At 41.9% G+C, this 21,448-nt stretch overlaps 1 protein-coding gene across 4 annotated transcripts in view; it reads right to left on the bottom strand.

The window, feature by feature from the left end:
• The window catches only part of PAN2 (PAN2-PAN3 deadenylation complex catalytic subunit PAN2), a 159,630-nt gene that overhangs the window by 11,493 nt on the left and 126,689 nt on the right, over positions 1 to 21,448 (bottom strand). For all 4 annotated transcript variants that reach the window (XM_075887506.1, XM_075887507.1, XM_037429814.2 and 1 more), the window contains exons 16-23: positions 13,091 to 13,203; positions 11,747 to 11,845; positions 9,950 to 10,080; positions 5,684 to 5,807; positions 4,526 to 4,867; positions 3,518 to 3,608; positions 2,306 to 2,463; positions 426 to 511 (exon numbers count right to left, since the gene is read on the bottom strand). In XM_075887506.1, coding sequence (XP_075743621.1) covers positions 426 to 511; positions 2,306 to 2,463; positions 3,518 to 3,608; positions 4,526 to 4,867; positions 5,684 to 5,807; positions 9,950 to 10,080; positions 11,747 to 11,845; positions 13,091 to 13,203 — 1,144 coding nt within the window. The remainder of the gene's footprint in view (positions 1 to 425; positions 512 to 2,305; positions 2,464 to 3,517; positions 3,609 to 4,525; positions 4,868 to 5,683; positions 5,808 to 9,949; positions 10,081 to 11,746; positions 11,846 to 13,090; positions 13,204 to 21,448) is intronic.

Here is a 21,448-nt window from a genome sequence, read left to right as displayed (position 1 = left end):
TTATTACACAGATGTAAAGAATGTAGTGAAGACAAAACAAAAAGACAACTTGATGCCTGCTGGAAACAAGTTGTCTTCTTGTTCAGTTCATGTTCTTCAGATCTATATCATAGCTTGTACAAATACACTTAAAGCAGTACAATGTTCAACAGTACAATTAATGTCTCCAATACCTTCATTAGCTTCATTACCTTATGGTGCCCATTAAGGTTGCTACTACTCGTCAATGGTGAAACTCGGGTGCTAATAAGGCACCAAGTGTTCTGGGCGCATCACATGTAGATGGCATGAGTAATGCATACTGCCACTGTATGATAAGAGGTGAGGTATCAAGAAACAGAAAAAAAGCACTTTTCGTTAAACACTATGACATGTAAGGCATAATGATGTTCATGCAGAAAAAAGAAACATATTGAACCTCATACCCCCGAATGCACGAGATCCTGGCAACGGACATGTGGGAAGGACGAATGGTAGACCGTGTTCCATCACTTCGTATCTCCGCCTCTTCCTGAGAACATGCCAAAAGAACATGTGTGCTAACTCTGGACGTAATACGTAGTGTCACATTTTTCACCACCTCTGTAACATAGCTATGTTTCTCTCCCGAGCATTACAAGTTATTAGGAGGAATTGTAGCGATCGTACACCGGATCAAGACATCTGACTCGTTCACGATTTGAAGCCTCTATGCTAGCTATGCATGGTCGGGCACACACTACCAGTCGAAATTATTTACTGTCTCCTTCAGTGTTCGTGCACCTTTCCACATTCATCTGTTATCTATCATAAAAGGCTGCTATGGGCTTCTTCAATAAGCTTCAGGCACGAGTAGGCACTCTAACGACAAGTTTGACCACTGTATCATCAAGATACTTTGAGGATATGGCAAAGGCGTGTGAAGAATAATAAATAATAAGTCTGCGTAAGTATTCAAGCACTTCGAATATTAAGAAGAATATTATAGTATTCGAATTGATTAGAAATTGAATCATTGAAAATTTCGAAGAACTTTTTAAATGAACGAATTGGTGCATATTGGTCCACCTGCACACCCTCTGTAAAGGTGGTTTCACTGCAGTGGAGAGGTGCTGCACCATGATTACACTAAAAAAAAAAAAAAAAAAAACGCTGCCCACACTCTCACAAAGCTGCACTTCAAGGTTAAATGAACATATTACACTCACATAATCCATCATTTTTGAGGTTTAAAAGCTTGTTATACTGGCTAATATGCCCTAAGTGTACTAAATTTAAAAATGCGATGCATTTTATCGGTCATCGCTTGCATTCTACCAAAAGTCAAATCCTGCTACTATTCAAAGTTGCTTCCACTTTCTTTAAACCAAGAATAATGACATTTGCACATGCCAAGTTTCCATTCTTGTATTAAGTATTGTGGAGGTTAGTCAAGTCAGAACTAATATGCTCATTTTCTTTTATAATATGTAATATATGCTATTCAAAGTTGATTCAAAATTATTTGAACAAATCACTACTTGGCTCAAACCTAAAATTTACTTTTTGCACAAGCCTAATGAATGATTAAATTTGGAGGTTTCACATGCCAATATCGAAATGACATTGTGGGAGACTGCAGATTAGCTCTGACTACCTGAGGGCTGTTTACGCATTCCAAATAGATAGTACTAAAGTGTTCTTGCATTCTGCTTTTATCACTACATCTTCACCAAAGCTGACATTAAAATCTATAACTTCCTGTCGTAGCTCCATGCCACAGCTGGAGTTTCCATGGTGGGCAAGTGAGAAAGAACTTGGACAGACCATACTTAGTATGGTCTGTTAAAAAATACCTGCAGCGTATGAGTGAATATTCAGGTACACTCAGTTTTATTTGTTTTTGTAATGCAGCATGGTGGCAAGAATGATTGAAGCACACAGAATGCTTGTAAACACATGCAAAAGTACAGTATAAAATTCCTTTTGTGCTGTGGGATTAGTATGTTTGTGCTTTGCCTTGGTGATATAATTTATTAATGGGTGGTCCCACACTTGTTTGGACTTTCACTACACTATCGCTGCAGTCAGAAACACTCTATAAGCTCATAACAAAAGCGGCATGTCAACATTCACCACCAGTTATAGACCACTGTTGGCTAAAATGAATAGCACCCTAGTATGCGCAATGATGATTGCATGTCAAGCATCTACACTGAAAAATGAAGCCTTCACATTACTTACAATGTGCATATTTCAAGCATAATGCTCTTTGCATAGCAGTACTTATCGAACCTGCTGTATATCTACACGGATTCACAACCAAGAAATGGCTCGCATTGCTCACTTGGTTTAGGGTGACGAACTCTGCATCCATAGCAACAATGTCACCCTGTGTCAGTATCTCGCTCGGTGAAAGCGGAGTGAAGGTGACATGGCGCCGACCACCATTTGCCGCTAAGGAGATGTCTTGCTGGAACACGTCTGCTGACAGAGGTGCCTTCACTGCAGGCATTTCAGAGAAATGGGGTAAATTGCTTTATGCACACCATCCCTTTTCACTCACTGCGTTGCACTATTTCATATTGTCATGACGTCAAAACAGAGGTCTTGACGCAAAGATCGATAACAGAAGCAAGTCGGTCTCTTTAATAGGACACCCAAGTGAGCCCTTTTTTTTTTTGCCTTCCTACTCTCCTACAGAGCACATGCATAATTGTATGATTGTCTTTCTTGCTTTCTTGCCACAAGCACGTGACAATATGAAGAGTTAGCACACAGAACTGAACTTGATCCACAGGTGTACCTGTAAGTCTTTAGGACTTAATAATAAAATTTCTTAATGCTGTGGGCTGTTGAAAACACTGTAAGCCACCCAACATGACAGCTGGTAAAAAATTTATACAATTGGTTGCTGCTTCTTTGTTTTTCATTGAGCTCGCTGAGACATTCATTGAAATCAATTTTGAAAGATTTCTTGCAGTAAGAGCTCCCCAATTCAAACTTAAATTATTTAGCTTTTGGAATAATTCCGAACAACGAAAACTTTCACGGAATTGAAAATCGAGTCCAGCTCCGCTCCACGAGGCAAGCGGCAGTGCTGTCTCAGGGTAGAGGTGACTCCAGTTCTACAGTAGGGCTCTTCAACAATGCCCGAGCTGTAATTACATAACTAAGCCCTCCCAGTGCAAAATTATTCACTTCTGAGGAGCCTGATTAAAGTGCAACACTTCCACGGACAGGCAGCCTTATCATACACTAGGTAGAGACTATCAAGGTAATGTCTGTTTCTGAATACAGCCAAAACTTGATACAAAAAAGGTTTCAACGTAACAATACAAACACAAAACATGGTTGTTCATGCCTTGTTTTAATAAGCATTACTGCCATAATCATAATCAAAAAGGTAATGCAATCGATAGGACTTTCTTGGCTATACAGTAGTGACATTTTGGTCCTTAGCTTGGCCTGACTGACCCACAAGCCCAACACCTAAACTGAACAATGTTCATAGTGAGCAGTGGCACAGGCAAGTAAAAAATCAGCAAATGTTTCACACCTGTTTCGTGAGACCTGTTCGAACTGTCAGCAACTGTGTAGTGCAGAACACATGGTAGTTTCCAGTCCAAAGGAAGCCATACAGCTTCTTCCTAGAGAAAGTACAGAGACAAAACATGCTAAAAAAGCACTGTTATGCTTTACAGAGTTGGCTGAGATAAGTAGAATATGCACCGCCACATTTGCTAGCTTGAAAGCTAAGATGCCGGAAATTTAGGCTTGCAATGTCATCAATAGTTATTATGAGCAAAGGCTAACCAAGCTGACTGGATGACTCCAGATTGGTTCTTCTACAGCACCAACTTGTAAATAAAACAGTCAGGATAAGCACCAAAGCTATTTCAAAAGTAGGTGAAGGTAAATAGAATGTTTTATTCAAACAACTCAAGAAAAAAAGAACAAGCTCGTTTAAACTAAATACACATTTGCATGCTCTGCAATATCTTGGCCCAAAGTACATTCTTCTAGCTAGCTACTCAGACCTAGGGCAAGAAGAACGCAAGAGGAGTGACGATAATGACAGAGTAAAAAGGCAAAGCATACAAAAGGCCCTCCTAATCACAAACTGCAATCCAGAACTATGGTTTTTAAATTCATATAAGGCCTGGACGGCCTGATAGCTTAACTGGTAGCCATACCAAGAGCCCAATATATATAAAGGCCTTCATCAAGAGCTGGCTGTCAAGATTGGCATGAGCAATAGCCAAGCTCTTTGGGCACAGCAAGTGAAGTACTCTGTTAGCCAAGCTTTTTTGATATTCAATTTGTTCAGAACGGTCACACAGTACTAGACAACTTGATAATCGGTCCGCACAACAGGCTTTTTGAGCGTCAAAACCAACATTTCAGGCTACGCAGCTGTGGGAACAATGCTTCTTTTCATTGAAAATTGAAATCCCTCTGTGTTTTGCACTATTGCATTCAGTAGCAGTATTGCATTCAGTAGTTTTCCACTCAGTAGTAGAGCTTCATTGTACAATAACAAGGAATGACAAGGTGAACAGCTCACGGGAGAAATGGGCACGATGGTGAAGTCGTTGAAGAGGTACCACTGGGTGGCCGGTCCCCCCTGGTGATGGATGTGGTAGGAGGGCCCCACCCGGATGCAGCTCACAATGTTGGTGCGGCTGTTGTTCACCACAGACACCACCGATGTCAACTCATACAGGACTGCTTTGGCCTCTTCCCTCTGGCCCTCAACTTTACCCCCTTTCTCCTTCATCTCAGAGTCATGTTCTTCATTGTTGTTACTAGCCTGTCCTTTCTCCGCACTCGTCTCTTTGACTTTTACAGCCACGCTGTCGTCTTTCCCGGGGTCCGAGCTTGCGTCTTGAGAAGTGGACGCTTCACTCTGCACGTGCCACAGACAACCAAGTTCATTACAGCTCACTGGAAGAATTAGTTTCCATTCTACGTCGTTTACTGAAGCACATATTTGTGAGTGAAAAGACGAAGCACATACAAGAACATGTCATCTTTCTTCCTGCTTGTGTTTCCCATTTTCACTGGTATACACTTTCAGAGAATTACATATAACCAACTATTCAGTGCAAGCAGAGATAAGCAGGGCAACTATTACACTTTTCTGCCCTGAATGAAGGAAATATATACAAAGGGTAGCATAACTTCAAATTTATATAAATATTGCCCAGCATGTTTCAATGCCTTTTTGCTATTTCAACCTTAAGTGCAGCTTGAAGTCAGGCGAAGAAAGAGCTTCCACTGGTAATACTCGGCCTGAGGTCCTGCTTGGCAGCTCTTGTAAATGTAATTTATTTATAAGCTAGTCTTCACAAAGGCATACATTGTCACATAGTGTCACTACTTAAAAAACGAGCAATTAGTTTCCCAGAAGTAAAAGTGCTATTCGAATTTCTTATCTCAGGGTTGTCCAGTGATGCCTCATCTTATTCCCTTTTACCAGATTGACACTGACACTGTAGTATGTCAGAGAAAACACACTAGCACTACAGATCTTTATTGAAACAGCTATTGCTTTGCAACCAAAACAAGTTCATGAAAGACATTAAAGCACCTAACTTTCACGTCGATGACCGAAGTAACTTATAAAGGTCTGCATGTAGGCTCATTCTCTGGCACGACCAATAATTGGGGGATTGATGAATGTAATAGTAGCTAACACTGTTGAAAAGGCCTCACTACTGACCTTACAGTCAGCTCGACAAATGTTCACCGTTCCGTCGTGATTTAGTGTGATGAGTATAGACAAGGGAAGCCAAGAACAGGCACTTTGAACACTTGTGTCCACATCCACTTTGCAGGCCACATACCTACGAGAACAGATTAAAGAACATGAGCTGTGATTTGCACCCGATGTTCAGCTCGTATGCAATGACAGTATGTGCCGTTCTACAGGATTACGAGACATCAAACTTCTTACTACAATTGAGTTCACTTATACAATACGATGTATAACAATGTATCAAATACAACAATGAACAACGGTAGCACAATCTCCATTTGTATGCTTTTGATGATAAAATGAACCGCTTACTTCTATGCTCCAGAGCCGTGACATTGGACATAGTGATTGTATCCAGCTACAGCTCGCCTTGAAAATGGCTCTCTGCACTGATGGCATGCGCTGCTATGTGGGCCGCACCCATTTCACACTCTCAACAAATGAGTTGTCTGCGCTTACGAGGAAGGGAAAAGGAGAGGAGCTTTCCTACCGAACTTTTGAAAATATTCCCGGAAAAGCCTGTGAAGTGCTTCTCGACAAAGAGCTGTCACAGTTGTGGTCAATGCTGAACGAAGATACCTAGCATATGGACCACTTGCTTCATGCAAAGGATGTTGCAGTAACATTTGAGTGCCTCAGTGATGAGGCGATCGTTGTGCGTATACACCATATCACAGCGAGTTCAGTGTGTGCTCCCATATTTATGCAGGACATCGCGCCATACGTAGCAAGCATAGAGTTTCCTAAGATTAACTGGAGGAGACTCTGGCGCTGCAATCATTCAGTGACCATGGGAATGATAGGTAGTACATAAATTTGCCTAGTTTTCATGCCTGCGGGCTTGGAACGCACTTGTCGTCACGAAGTTCAAAGTTATCTTTGAACCAACTAGCTGACGGCTGCGGGTATAGCATCTTTTGTGGCAAGATGCTGCGTGACTACATCGTGGTGGGCATTAACGATAGAGTGGTGCAGAGACGACTGCTGGAGCAGCCGGACTTGGTGCTAGACATGGCGAAGAAAAGCGTTATTGCAATCGAGGCGGCGAGCAAAGATTCGCGCGCCCTTTCGATGGTGCCAGCGCCGTTCATCGCGCTGACCGACTCCGTTTCACGTGGTTCGTCGAAGGCGTAGCAGTAAGAAACGTGAGTTGTGTGTTTTGGCAACAGTGGCAAGCATCTGGCAACACATGTGCCATGTGTGCGCCAGTGTGCGCCTCAAGTGAACAGTGTGCGCCACAACTGTAAGCCCAAGGGCCATCTTTCTTGTGTGTTTAAGGGGAAGAAAGGTGCAGTGACTCTAGAGGACAGGCGCCGCTGGTTGGGAGAAAAAGTTTGCACGCTGTGGACAACACTGGTAGCGACAGAAGTGAAAAGCGGCTTGATGCATCACAGGTATACAAAATGTAGAAACTACAAGGTGCAGAGGACACTCAGTCATTTCGTGTCGAAGTATCAGTGAATGAAATTTTGCTGCAAATGAACCTTGACACTGGCGTGAGCGTCTTTGTTGTCTCGGAGAACACATTTTGCTGGAAGTTCCAGCCCGCACACCTGGAACCATCAACTATACTGTTGAAAAGCTATTCAGGTGAGCTCACTCCTGTCAAGGGAGCCCAGGCCGTGTTCATGCGAGAAAGATGTGCACAAGCTTCATGTGAAGCGATTAAAGTTGACAGACTACAGCTTTTCTACAAACAAGCACATAGTCACATTGCCTTACTTGCATGCAAATTAAATGCGTTGACCTCTTTTTTGTCTCTCTTTTCTCAACTCGATTATAACAATTATCAGTTATAAAAAAGAAATTTCATTGGAACTTGGATATCATTATAAGTGGACTGCATTGTATAATGACTGGTATGCGCAGTTGCTTGAGATGACTACCTAATGTTCCTACAAATCTGGTCTCTAACGACAATGTTGGCTTTGATGTGTTTGAATTGAAAGTACATCGATATGACTTGAAATTAGGGCGACACAAATGAATGCTTCACATAGCCCTAAACTGTCCTGTTTCAATCCGTGAGTACTGTACATATGAGCCAAAAATACGAAATAAAAGGTACTGTCAAGAAGAGCCGAGAAAGTGTAAGCAATGGAAGATGTGTGATGACATTACAGTGTGGAAAGGAGTATAGTTGGGAAGCTCATTAAAAGAGCAAATGTATGCGCTCGCCTAACACTTCGTCCCTAACCTTCACCTGAAGTGACACGAATTACCATGAAATTCTCCAAAAAAAAAACTGTACCATACTAGGTATCTACGAAAGTGTTTCAACCTGCTGTTGCAACTTGAATTCATTTTCTTACAACAATGTGCCCATGTGAGCCTTTATTTCTCTTCATTTTCTGGAGCCTTTGTGTAATCATGCTACATTTATTAAAGCGAAGAACTTGTTTGGCAGTGCAACCACATTTCTTTCAGCAGAAGAAGAAAAAGCAAAAGAGACATTCAACTACACCATTAACATATGACGCATGAATACCTGTGGAACTACCTGATTGCTTGGTTAGACTAGTCAAACAGGAACAACTACACGACCGGTCTCGCGGCAAGTATTTGCCCACATGCCATGAATGTCCCACTGCTGCACACCTACAATGTCTATACCCCTTCCCCAGTGTAGAGTAGCCAACTAGACTCCACCCTGCTTCTCCTTCATCCTCCCCACGCTCGTTCCACACCACTCAAGGAAGGATTAACTGTGAATCTTCTGATTTCTGAAAGCACGTCACTTACAATAAAGAAGCATTATACTATGTCAGTACGAAGAATATGAAATCCAAAATTTAAGGGTCGATGTACAATTGAAACGAGAACTAGTACAGTTAGTTAAGGTAGGAAAAGTGTGAAATCAGAAATAATTTGGCATGGTTATGACATAACGTTAGCATTCCTGCATCACATACAACATACACCATATTCTCTCGCATTTTACAGTGAAAGCTGTTAAGAGATCCCAACTAGGGACACTGCCGCCGGTATTCGTAACCACTACCACCAAAGAAAATTAAATGAATAAAAAATACTGACAACAGAATGCGATTCGAATGCACGCACCCTGCATGGGAGCCCAGTATTCTACCACTGAGCTATGCCAGTGCTTGAAACTCCAATGAAAACTTACCAAAGGCAGGCTTCATGTCAAGTAAGGAATTGCATTAATACGTGTAATATATGTGTAATACAGCATTTTTAAATAGCAAAGTAATAACAAAGTGTCACGCAATGTGTACTACATAATCAGCAGGTTGTTGAATGTTTTAATCCATTACAAAAGCCTCAGGCATAATTCTTCATTGTCGTCAGCCCCAGCTCCAACAAAGCCCACATAATGCCCTATAAGGGTGTAGTGGGTACCAAGCTTTTCCGAAGAATGACGAATAATGGCATAGTGGACGCTTCCCCACTGCACAAAAGTCATGATGATTTATGGCGTAGTGCGTACTGTGCAAGTAGCAGTTACCCAAAGTGTTCAAAAGAGGCTCTAAAGAGGCCACTCTTCCAGCTTTTGCTGTGACTGTGCTGCCCGTTCAGCACAGACCTAGTGGTTTTCTTTTATGATGCGTAGTCTCAGCAATGACTCGCGGAACCATTTCTTTATTACAACCACATATTGCTGCAAAGCTAGCTTCCTTGCAGAGTTGTACAACACTGCCGTAAAGCCATCTCTGCCCACTTCGTCATTATTTTTTTTTTGTCTTTTCTTTCTCTTGAAATTACAAAACGCATTGCAGAGCTTGCTGGCGATACATTCTTACATGCAATATTCTATCACTACTTTTTATGAAGACCAGACAGAGAAGTGTGTGATAGAGGAAAGTCGACGTATATATCCTTCACAAAATGCAATCACGTTTTTTTTTTGTCGTACTATTTAAGCAGTCGACCTACATTCAAGTAGACTTACAATGAAGTAAATATGATAGCTACTATAGAGTGCAACTATTATATAATGTTGAAAATCTGAAAACTCTGCCTGTTAAAACACCTGGCTAGGCTGAGCTAAGTGAGTATAAGCAGCAGGCACCCCTTACAACAATTGAACGTTTGTTCACTCCAAAGCTCATAAATTAAAGTCATGTGCTCGATTGTGCATACACTCTTGGCATTGGACATGGAAGTGCCATTTGACAGTATTACAAGGCAAATTGTATCCAGAACAGTGCACAGCATAGATAAAGGAGTAGTGGGAACAGTGACAGTGAATACAGGCTTTGTTTTCACCTCTTTCCTTTGTCTTTTTCATGGAAGAACTTGCAGCCAGCCCGAGTGCAGCAGTTACCGTACCGACACCGCTTGGGCACAGGAGCCGATGAACAGAATGACATTGCTTTGCTGTCTTTGTTGCCAAACATCTGAAAACAATTTGTTGTTAAGGAAGCCTCACAGGAATAAAAAAAGAAGCTAAAACTGTTTGTCGACAAGCATGCACAAAGCATCAGCTAAGACCAAGGAAGCAGGAATTGATTTTAAAAGAATTTGGACCATCTCCTTGAAGGGAATTCTGATGGGATGCGAAGCGGCAGCATTGAACACGGGTGGCATCACGGGTTGAACAGCCCTAACGTGGATGCTGTGGCAAGCGCTGGAAGAATTGTTTGAAATGATGGCTGGCGTAGGTCTTGTAGATGACACGTTCAGACATGTTTGAATGCGTACAGTAGGTGCACATCAAGTTTATTGTGCGTGAACCAATGAGTTGGCGGTGTAGAAAGCCGCAGGTGTTGCGAGCGGACAGACGAGACGGCAGCTGCAGGTGCAGCAGGCGAGGGAGAGAGTGACGTCAGTGTGCACTGCGAGGGGAGTGTTACATCAAGGCGCAGCAGCAGCGTGACCAACTTGGCACCGTGCCAACACCTGCGGCACACGGCGCGTTCGTACTGAGGGACAGCATTACACAGGCTAGTCATAGAGCTCTTTTGCATATAAAAAATTTCTGTTAAACCGTAAGCTCCCTTTGGAAATGTATGATCTTAAATGTGCCCCAATCGATCTACCAGCCCACTCACAATTGAAAATATTCAGTTCACGCTCTATGCCAGCAATGAATGCATGCATGTTCTTGTTTTCTTAAGGTGGCCTGCAGGTATTTTAGAAATGACACAGATTGTAATGAACTGACTAGCCCAAGCAAATGCTTTGCAACACATTCACCTATCATCACTAACATCAATGGTGCTTACAGGAACCTTAGACTGTCAAAGTAGAAAACGTTTTGGACAAGTGATTGCTTGTCACTTTGAGTAAAACTGTAGATGTAATTTTATTTATGCACAAGGTGGGACTTGATTTTCAAAGTACATATACGTGTGGCAACTTGGCAACTCAATCAAGGTATAATTACTTGTCATCTTCGATTTGTCATCTTTAAATGCTATAATATCTCAATAATGATCAGTAAAATATCTTGTAAGTAGTGACTCGGTAAATCCGCTAAACAGAATCACTGCTTAAACATAACAATTCTCAAAAGGTTTTTGTATTTAAATATTCTCAAAAACTTTCATTATTCGAAGTTAATGTTTCTACTACTCTTTGTAAGTGGGACCACAGAAGAAAGCTCTAAAATTTTTTAAAGAGGCAGACAGTCTGAAATATTCTTATGACACCTGTCTTTTATACAAAAAGCTTTCTTTAACTAATGGTGGCAAATGCTATCTGTGCACAACTGTGTCTCATTCAGCAACCTTTTAAAGCAGTAAGACTTTTCTTTAATTCATCAATGATGACTCTTTGAAACCAATGCAGAGGGTTCTTTAAAGAACTCTTAAGATAGGTACAAGAACATTTTTGCATTTAAAGTGCATTAACATACATCTGCCACAGTGAGGATTGTTTTGCTCATCAGCTGAACAACCTAGCTACTGATTCACATCAGCAAGCACCAAACATTTCTATAGAAACGAAGCAATCAGGCTACACTATATTACACATCAACATAAAATCTAGATACAGTTACAATCAAGTGTAAGGGAAGGAAGAGGCATTGATGTGAGATCCACGCACAGCCCGTACCCTCACCTCAATTTGTGTCTGCCAGAAGTTGAGGTCCTGCTGATTTTCCAAACCTGAGCTGACAGTCAGTATTTCTGGTAATGACTTTAGCCTCTTGCTTTGTAGCTGAAAAATGTGCAGATCATTACTATAATGGCTGACAATATTTCGCCTCTGTATGACAAATCTCACACATAGAGACACCAATCTCCACCGTCCTGCATAAACGAAACCATTTTTATCCTCCATAATTTCTAGGTATATACGAATATTCTTGGGCTTCGAATATTCGAATGAACATTGCAGTATTCAAATTCACTTTGACGTGAATTCATATTAACAGAAATTTTGAGGTATTCAAAATGAATGCATAGGCATATGCAAATCTGTACGTACTCCCCCAGTTGGGGCAATTTCACTGCAGTAGAGAGCTATGCTGACAAAAAAAGCAGCTACCTGGGAATAATCCACACAGCCGCGCAGCCCCACTTCCCAGTCAAAGAAACATAATAAACTAAAACTACGTAATGAATTTAAATTTTAGAGCTTCAAAAGCCCACTATGTGGGCTTATATGCTCCAAGTACCATAAATTTTAAGACACTGTATTTTATCTGTTGTCACTTGTACCCTACAAAAATTCAAATTCTGCTGCTATTCAAAGTTGCTTCCGCTTCAATCTGAACCAAAAAGAATGGCACTAAATATTCTGCAGGGGTATGAGGTCATGACAATTATGCTTATTTATCTCTTCATTATGTGATATATACTATTCTAACTATTCAATTTAAGATCATTTAAAAATATCACTGTTCGCTTTAATTGCACTTTAACCTAAATTTTCCATGTTCTCGCACAGCCCTAAAAATTTCCCATTTGCATCAATGTAATCCTCTGTTGGTTATGGATATACGTGGTGTACCTTTATTCCTTGGCACCCCCTAGTAGTGTGCCAATATTCGAAATTCGACGGCTACTTTTGCCAAGTAGCATAGCTTTTTATTCGGACACACTGCAAGAAAGACAAGTACATGAACAGCTGTGAAGTCTGGTGCTTTTTGCTGCTGTTTTATGGTGATCCTTCTGTGCTGCAACTAAAAAATTGATGGATACATGGCTATAAGCAGGGCAATCCTCTGAACAGAATGAAATTTTTAAAAGAGGCATAAGTAAACACAAGTTATACAGCCCTTTCAGCTATACAAGAAAAACATAAGCTTACGGAAGTAAACAGTATGCCCCAGCTAAAGGAAGCATCTGCTTCGGTAAAATGTGTTTACCTGACAAGTAATACAAGAAATTTTAGTATCATTTAGGCTAGTATATGCATAATAATATCACACAATAAGAGTGGATGAGGAAACTGGCGTACCGTGGGCTGGTATTTCTCACATTTGTCACACCAGGCTGGCATGGTACTTTCGAGGCAAAGGCTTCGCTTCAATATCTCAGTGAAAGGATAGTGAGGTGTGACACGTTCAGGAACTGTGAAGGGCAAGTTGGAGGATGGGAGTTGTAAATGAGTCACATCATAGGACCAGCAATAAAGTATGGCTGAATCGCCTTTCTTGCTCTGTGCATGCACAAATTATTCGCAGTTTTGAAGCATATATACATACTTTTAGAAACATCCAGATTTCATAGCACTGGGAAAGATAAACAAATTAACAGAATGCCGAATAATTCAGATTATCAAAAAATTTCTACATTAATACATCTTAATTTTCTTGATGGATTGACGAACACTGTACCTACATTGCCTAAAAGCAGTGTAAAAGTTTTTACATCTGTTGTTCTGTGACTTGGTTCTCTATGCAACCACAGCACCAGTTTTCTATGTTCAATTTTTCTGAAATGTGCTCAGCGCCCTTACCTTACTTAACAGCACTACCATGCACACGTGACTATAGTTCTTTTGCAGGTAAAAAGGTAGCAACCAATAGTTTGTTCATGGCAATGTAGCAAGCGAGGTTCACGCCAGCATGCATATCACGACTGAAAACTCATCATCTTCGACAGTTTCTACCATGTTTGTGATTTGTGACGTTGCGTGCGCATTTCATCAAGTTGAAACGAAGCTGCTGAGCGTCCAATCCAGATGCAGACAAAACCCTGGTCACCAATTGATATACAGTATAGACCGATTATAACGTAAGTCGCGAATACCGTGCTATAAGCGGTACCGCATTATAACCGAAACAACCTTTTTCAAGGGCCTCACTTGCGCAAAACGTGTAAACATGCAGCTTCGCGCGTCCGAAAATCGAAATGTGCAATGCATGTTTGCTAACATATAAATTTCTGAATGTTAAAAGAATTTAACGTTTAAAGACATGCGTTGCCAATGAAACGAATGCCAAAGGGTGGGGGAGTTGTCTAACAAATGAAAGCACCATCGCGGAAATTCGCCTACTACTAGACCACCTCGATTATACACATTACATAGAAACTATGTCGAATCACGTCCAGAATTTGATGCGTTGAAAGACGCCAACCATTCGATTTCATGGGCGCACACACAATTTAAGACATCAAAATCAAATCGCAAACCACTATTTGAGCGCTGCAAGTGCTGCTCTCATTTTTATTAACGATATGTATCCCTTCCCGTGAAGTGTGGCCACAGCAAAGAGTTTCTTTGATTTGGTAGCAAACCGCAACTTAGATTCACGCGACCGCTACTGATCGAAGCGCAACCAACGCTGATTAGGCCTAGCTTAGTTGCCCAAAACACGAGAATTCGGCCTCAAAAATATCGCAGTGGCAGTGAACCAAAAACCGCGTGCGTGATACGAAGTTCGCGTTCGCGGCCGGGAGATCAGTAACGACGGTCACAACTCGGCATGCTTACGTACGACAGCGCACTGGCAGCAAAAGTGAAAGCTCGCGTCATAAAACTGTAAAAGGTTTTCAATAGACGTTTGACTCTAGAGGTTTGTGGATTCGGAGCGCCACCTGTCGATGCAGTTTTGAGTAGTGCAAAGCCCGACTACCTTGCACAGTTTGCTGTGCAATCGGGTGCAACTACAGCGCGCGAAACAACTAAGTAGAGCGAAGTTTTAGAAGTATTTGCACATTGAACACTCCGAAAAAGAGCTACAAATTTGTTTCCGCTAGTCAGACACGTCACCGAACCACTGTGACGTGCTTGCCGGTTCACTCGCCTGAACGACGGTGAAAACAAGAGCAGATGCAATAGCTCCTCGCTCTACAAAAAAAGACCCCATTCTGCGCTACTGTTGCGTTGTGGATTGCCAAGGACGTAAATGACTTCAGTATTACTGATTTCCGCAGCTTTCGCAAAGCAGAATTACGATAGCGCTAAATACAGGCTGTTGCGTACGTGTTGGGCAAGCGATATTACTCGCGTTCTCCAGAGCCATTCGCTTGAGTAAGAGCGACAATGTAGGTTTCCTGTTATTGTTTTGAGTAGACTTAACGTAGAACCGCGGTAACTTTGATTATGAAACGTAACATACCTACTGACCATGGTGCGCGAAGTGCAACAGTAGACAGGTGACATTCGCGATAAACATCGCTCACGCCGCAACTACTGATAATTAGAAGTTGCCGCCACCACACAGCATTATGCACGTAGGGCTTTGAAGGCTCTAAGCCCCGGCTTTAACAAGAAAATGCCCACACATGTGTCATACAGGTTGATCGCAAAATGGTCGCACCCACAATTTTTTTTTTTTGCCATTGGTCTCCGTGATTACCGGAGCTATCTCGGAGGTATCGGTTCTGCCTTTCGTTGAACACTGAGAAAGTGGACACGCATGTATCCCTATTTGTAGTATATATACAAACGGATGACAGCCGTAACAGAGAGTTCTAGCATGCGTAATAAAACAGTTCAACGCACAGGAAGTGAGAGATCGATGGGGAATGCAACTGCAAAGCGAAAAACACCAGGGCCATTCATGCCGGATAAAACGAGCTTCGCACCACTGATCGCATAGATGGTTCGTGTATGCACTTCATCGCTTTCGTATCATGTGTATGGCCACACATCGTCGGAGTGCTTGCCTCAAACTCTATGTCATGCGATGTTTGCTTGCATTTAAAGTGCCAGTTGCAGCATGACCAAATAAATGAACATCTTTGGCATTGCCCCTGCATTTCATTTTGATAAGCTTCCTACTTTTATGAAGCGAGGTTGGATTGAAAGAAGCAGCTTGCTAGGTCGGCTTGCCAGGTCCTTGATTTTCAGGAAACTGTGCCTCAAGACCAAAGAAAGAGGAGGGCCTATGCACGTTCGCTTGCGGCCGGCTCTCAGTGCACTACCCATTTATGGCCGGCGTGGCGATGGGGGCGCTGGTGGCGGCGTTTTTCGCAGTGCCGCCTGGGCTGAATCCGACGTCCATGGACGGACGAAGAAGCAAACGCAATATTCGTTGCAAGCGCGATAATGACTTCTTTCTCGACAGGAAACTGTTAAGCGCATGTAGTTGATAAGGACGCGATAGCACATGCCACGTTGAGTGGTGCGCAGCCGATGCCACACTAGCGACATAGTACGCTGTAGGTGCATAGATTAACATAAAAATGACAAAAGTGGTGACTCGGGCAAAAAAGCGGCTGAGCTACGCAGCTTCACCCCAGCCGTAAGATGGCAGCACATCACTCATTGCTTCAAAGAAACACGCGTACTAGTTATTTACTAGAGTACCTCTTCTAGTGCATTAGACGTCTACGTGTTTTTCATATGTGATAGTGGCCCGAATTCGTCTTTATCATCTGCGATATTGCGGTGCGATAACATTGGGCTGGGAACAGGCATGCATTGGACGCAAGAGAAGTGTACATGGCGTCGACGCGGCGGCAACGTTGTCACGCTCAGTGTTGATCAGCATTTGCGGCAATGAAGAAGTATGGGCAGCAGCAGGAATATACCATAAAAGAGGTGCGACAACGTGCCTGGCGTGTGTCGTGGTCTTCACTTGTTTCGGCTGCCTCTCAGCTTGGCTGCTGGTAGGTACGAATGCCATCAATAGTATGTTAAGTGCATATTGCATTTGTCGTTGGAGCCTTAACTTAACGTTTCTGGCATAGTGCTGTTCGGCATAAAGACCTTTTTTGCGCCTTTCACTTCACTTACTGTTTTCGTAGATTGCTTTATACGAAAAAAAAAAATGTCAGGAATGCTTCGCAGCACGTTTGCGAGACAATTCTTTCTTGGCTCAAGAAAATGAGTCACTGCTTGCGTTATCTTTTCGTTGAGCGCAGTGCCATTGGCAAATAGCTTAAAGCACTAACGAGCGCAATTAGAGAAAAGTGGTGAATCTAGAAAAATGTTTGCTAGCTAAACCTAGCACATAACTGAGTAAACACTCCTGCCTCGTTAACGGCTTGCATGACACCTGAAATAGCTTTGTTTTTTCTGCGGCAACTGGTTGTGGCTGTTTCTCGCGAAAGAGTAATGTAAAGTGTGCAGGAGAAAATTAGGGCGAAGGTGCGAAAAAAAACGTAGCCTACATTTTTTTTCTTCTTTCAGTTCATGCCAAAGTCAAGTGCTGAGGCAACTACAGCCGTGTCACGTTGTGCACTGTATGTGTAGTGGTGTGCGTTATTTGAAGTTTTATTCTGCTGCAGTTTTTTTTTATATTGTTGCCTCTACGTTTATTTCTTGTGTGTAATTTATAATCATGATATGGCAGCTGTATTTTCATGTACCGCAGTACAATGAACCCTCCTTTGTGCTTGCGTTTATCAAACATTAACAAAGTGGGGATGTGCTTACCAAGAATATCACTTGAAGATAAAAGTTCTCGCTCCTCCAATGATTCCATGTTTTAACTAAATTGTGTGCATAGACACACATTTGCATCCTTCACTTGCCGCTCTAGCGGTGCAGCTCACACGAAGCTCATCGATGCATGCAAATGATGCATAAAAAAAAAAGTTAAAGTATGGCCTCAGAGATGAGCATGCACGTAGAAGTGATCTTGGAGACTGTATAATGATCCTAGTCACTACGAAATGGCCTTCGAGACAGTCTTTTCTGCAATCTGCCATCTCTGAGGCTGCAAAGTTTCACCACACCCATTTGGTGCGCTGCGAACCCAAATCAGCCGCAGGGCCTATGGAAGTGTCCTCTCTTGTCCTTTTATATTACTCTATGGTAAGCATGTCAGTGCCGGTGCAAAGGCTTATCAATCACCGGGGCAACCGTCTTCCTCCCTTACTTGTCGAGGCCATGTAATGTCCCGAGGTCTTTTTTTTCGTTTTTTTTTTCTTCCCTCCACCCATAATTCGATCATTCAGTGTCCCCTCCTCCTCCGTAACGACCTCGCCATTCGCTCCCCAGCGGCGCGCAGCTAGTGGGCCTCCTTTCAAAACCGCACTCGCTACTGCATTTGTCGCAAAGGATTTCCAGCAACCGCTTTATAATCGGCCTTTCATCTTGGGAGAGCACACAATAAGCAGTATGCGTATACATGGTGTTTTATGGGAGGGTATATGGGAGTAGAAAGAGACTGCATTGTAAGCGGTTTCGCGCCATAAGCGGTTACATTATGAGCGGTCTGCATTGTAGTGATATGGACAGTGCCGCCTCATGGTTGTCTGCAAATGCTGTTTTCGCTCTTTTGCCTTGCACATATGGCAGTGCGTCGTGCTTGCATGCTCTGAGGATCGTCCAAAATAGGCCAGGCTGCAGCCAAGTCTGACCAAATTATTGAGAGCTTGATGTTATTAAACAATGTATATGCTGGCCAGGACCGGGAAACAAATCCAAATTGTCTTATTTTTTAAATTAATGAGGGTCGAATGAACTATCTTTCATTGTAATTGAATATAAAAGAAAAAGAAAAAAGAAAACACTTTTGACACTGAATTCCCAGGCTCATGACAATACATACTTGCTCTTCACCAAATGTCCAGAACAGACAATACTCACAAATATGTTTTGCTACTGTGGTGGTATATACTATGACCCACAGTTCAAATACACCTTTAATAAATTAACATAGGGCGAACTTGTGCCCGAGAATGAGAAACAGCTACAACGAAATTTTCTAGCAGTCCCAAGAACTAACTTCTTTCTTCGCTACGTTCTTTTGTGTCCCGCACGAGCTGCACGCAGCTGGGTCTCACAGGTACGTGCGCCCCGAACAATTTGGAGGGCATAAGGATTAGCCAGCATGCCTGACTTGAAATCACACTGTGTCAATACGACACTTCAACTCATGCAGAAAAGACTGTATGGCCGCCTCAACCATTTGATAATTATCCGGCAGTAAAAGCTAACTTTCATCAAGGTGTTAGCAAGCTAAGATACCATACAATGTAGAAACAACTGTCGAAAAGTGTGGCACGATTTAAAAATTGAAGGCAATGCCAGGGATGCAAAATGCTAAAACAGGTTAAAAAGTGATGGCCAGACAATAAAAAAACACTATTCATACATGGTTGATCATGGCGCTTTAGTTGTATTCCCGGCACATCTGCCACCTTTTTGTCCAGAATGGACAGAGAAAATTCAAAGCAGCAAGCAAGAAAAGTTATTCCAACACTTGACAGCAGACGTGGCATACTGGAAACTCTAGATAGAAAACATTGGCCCCTTATCTGCATGTTTCCCTGCAAATGTCGTCGAAAGACTATAGTCTTGCATGTGGAGAGAGTGAACAAAATGTTTATTTGATGTTCTGTGCGAGAAAATCGGTTTATTGTATTCTGGAAGCCCTGCATTAGAGTCTCGATTTGTGCAGCGAAGGCGAATGAGCGCATCGAGGCACGCTAGACACGAGCGCTATCTCGCAGTTATTTTCGAAAACGAAGGAAGGCGTGCACGATTATGGAGAAAGATGCACGCCTGTCTCGGAGGTGATAAGGTGTAGAACGCAAAGCAACAGGCAGGTGCCACTATCGTGTCATCTTAGCAAAGCGTTGGAAACACTTGCCTTTTTGAGCATCGCGTTGCACTGTCAGCGCAGCGTGATAAACACTATGGTCCTTAGAATTACTTGTGTGTGCCTTCTATAGTATAAAGACACACATACAAAATATCGACTTGTAGTTATGGTGCCTCAGATATGCGCAATAATTGTTTTTTAATTGACAATCGTACAGTATGAACACTGAAACTTAAGCAATATTGGTGGGCACTGAGAATGAGATTGACCGTTTGAGGTATCGTTACGACAGACAAACAGACAAATGTACAGACAGGCAGGCCAAAAATTTGGCAACAAAGTCTCCCAAAAAAACTATAGTCTTTAAAAAAGATATGTTATGCTCCTATAGATGAACACTAAAACTTGCAAGTAATCTAGTTTGTATAACTCTGTCACACAATGATAACTAACATTCTTCACCAGCAGAAAACAGCACCATGATTACAGGGTTATAAATTATGTGAACCTGTAATAGAACCTGCGATCTCCAAACACAGCAACTGACAGTTTTTTGTCGGAAGACAAGCAGGTTTCTATGACAAACAGGTCGCTATGATGTACTACTCAGTAAAAGAAGGAGAAAAAAGAAAGCAGGAGTGAAAAGTTAGTAATGACTGCCAGGAAGAGTAACACTTAGGAGCTCATTTTCACTCATTTTCTGTTCCATTTAGCAGACTGTAATCAGTTAATTATATTTTGATAGCAATATTCACAATCAGGTTAGACGATTCCCGAATGAGCCTGGCTTAGTAAATACAGACTGTAGCAAATACACTCAAATTATGAATATTAGGAAAGGGTAAATAAAACTACTCAATCACTAGTCGGTGCTGTCATAGGAATCGAAGCCAAATCTTGTTTCCATGCATGCAACAGTAAGGTTGAAATTTAAAAGTTACTCACTAAAATCCAAGAACTTCCCTGGTTATAAGCCACCACTCCTCCTCTAAATGTCAATTGCTTTAATCCTTTCTGACACTGTGTATGCTATTGTGTACATTACAAACACATTTCTTGTTTCAGGCACATTACAGATGCTGCCAGTTTTTGCAATTTCAGCCACACTCTTTACACTTGGTCTTACAACTATGTTGTTTGCAGTATCACAGTGAACACGGATTAAATTAATGCACAAAATGTACTTTGCAAAGGTTCGACTTGTGGTTCGACTCGGCAAGGTAAGCCTCCTTTCTTTTTTTTTTATGCCTTTCTAGCATTGTCCATGGCTCTCAAATAATAACCTGCACAAATAATGGTAATGAAAGCATCTCAAGACAACATTTCAATATTCACATGCATCAGGTGTCCAGTCAGTGCCAGAATTTGTGCATATTCATAAGAAGAACACCACAGTGAACCTGCTTCAAACATTCTTTTCCCCATGATGCGTAAAAAAGAACTAGTTGGTGAATTTCTTGAGCATACATGCAGCATTCATTGTGTGGTCTCCTAACTTCACGAAAATGTTTTGTATTGCTTATACTATAAAACGAAATTTAAATAGTTTTTTTTTTTTCTCACCTTTAACTCATCCAAAAACCGAATCATATGTGACCTCGAAAATTGGGCAAACATCGACATTTACAAACTGCTATTAAAAATAAAGTACACGAATGGTTGTTTCACTGAAACTATACAAAGAATATTTATTTTCATGAATTGTCAGCACACAACTTTCACAGCCAACAGTCTCTGAACATGCGGACGAGAAAAGGTGAGTAAAATGCAAGACAAAAAACAAAAAAAGCAAAAGAGGGCAGGACAAAGCAGGGTGTGCAGGGAAGCGTAGTTAAGGAGAAAGAAAAAAATGAGAGCACCCAAGGAAATCA

This window comes from Rhipicephalus microplus, chromosome 1, assembly GCF_043290135.1.
Source record: "Rhipicephalus microplus isolate Deutch F79 chromosome 1, USDA_Rmic, whole genome shotgun sequence".
NCBI classification, from domain to species: domain Eukaryota; kingdom Metazoa; phylum Arthropoda; class Arachnida; order Ixodida; family Ixodidae; genus Rhipicephalus; species Rhipicephalus microplus.
The sequence above is the reverse complement of the archived record's forward strand: the minus strand, read 5'-3'. Positions and strand labels throughout refer to the sequence as shown.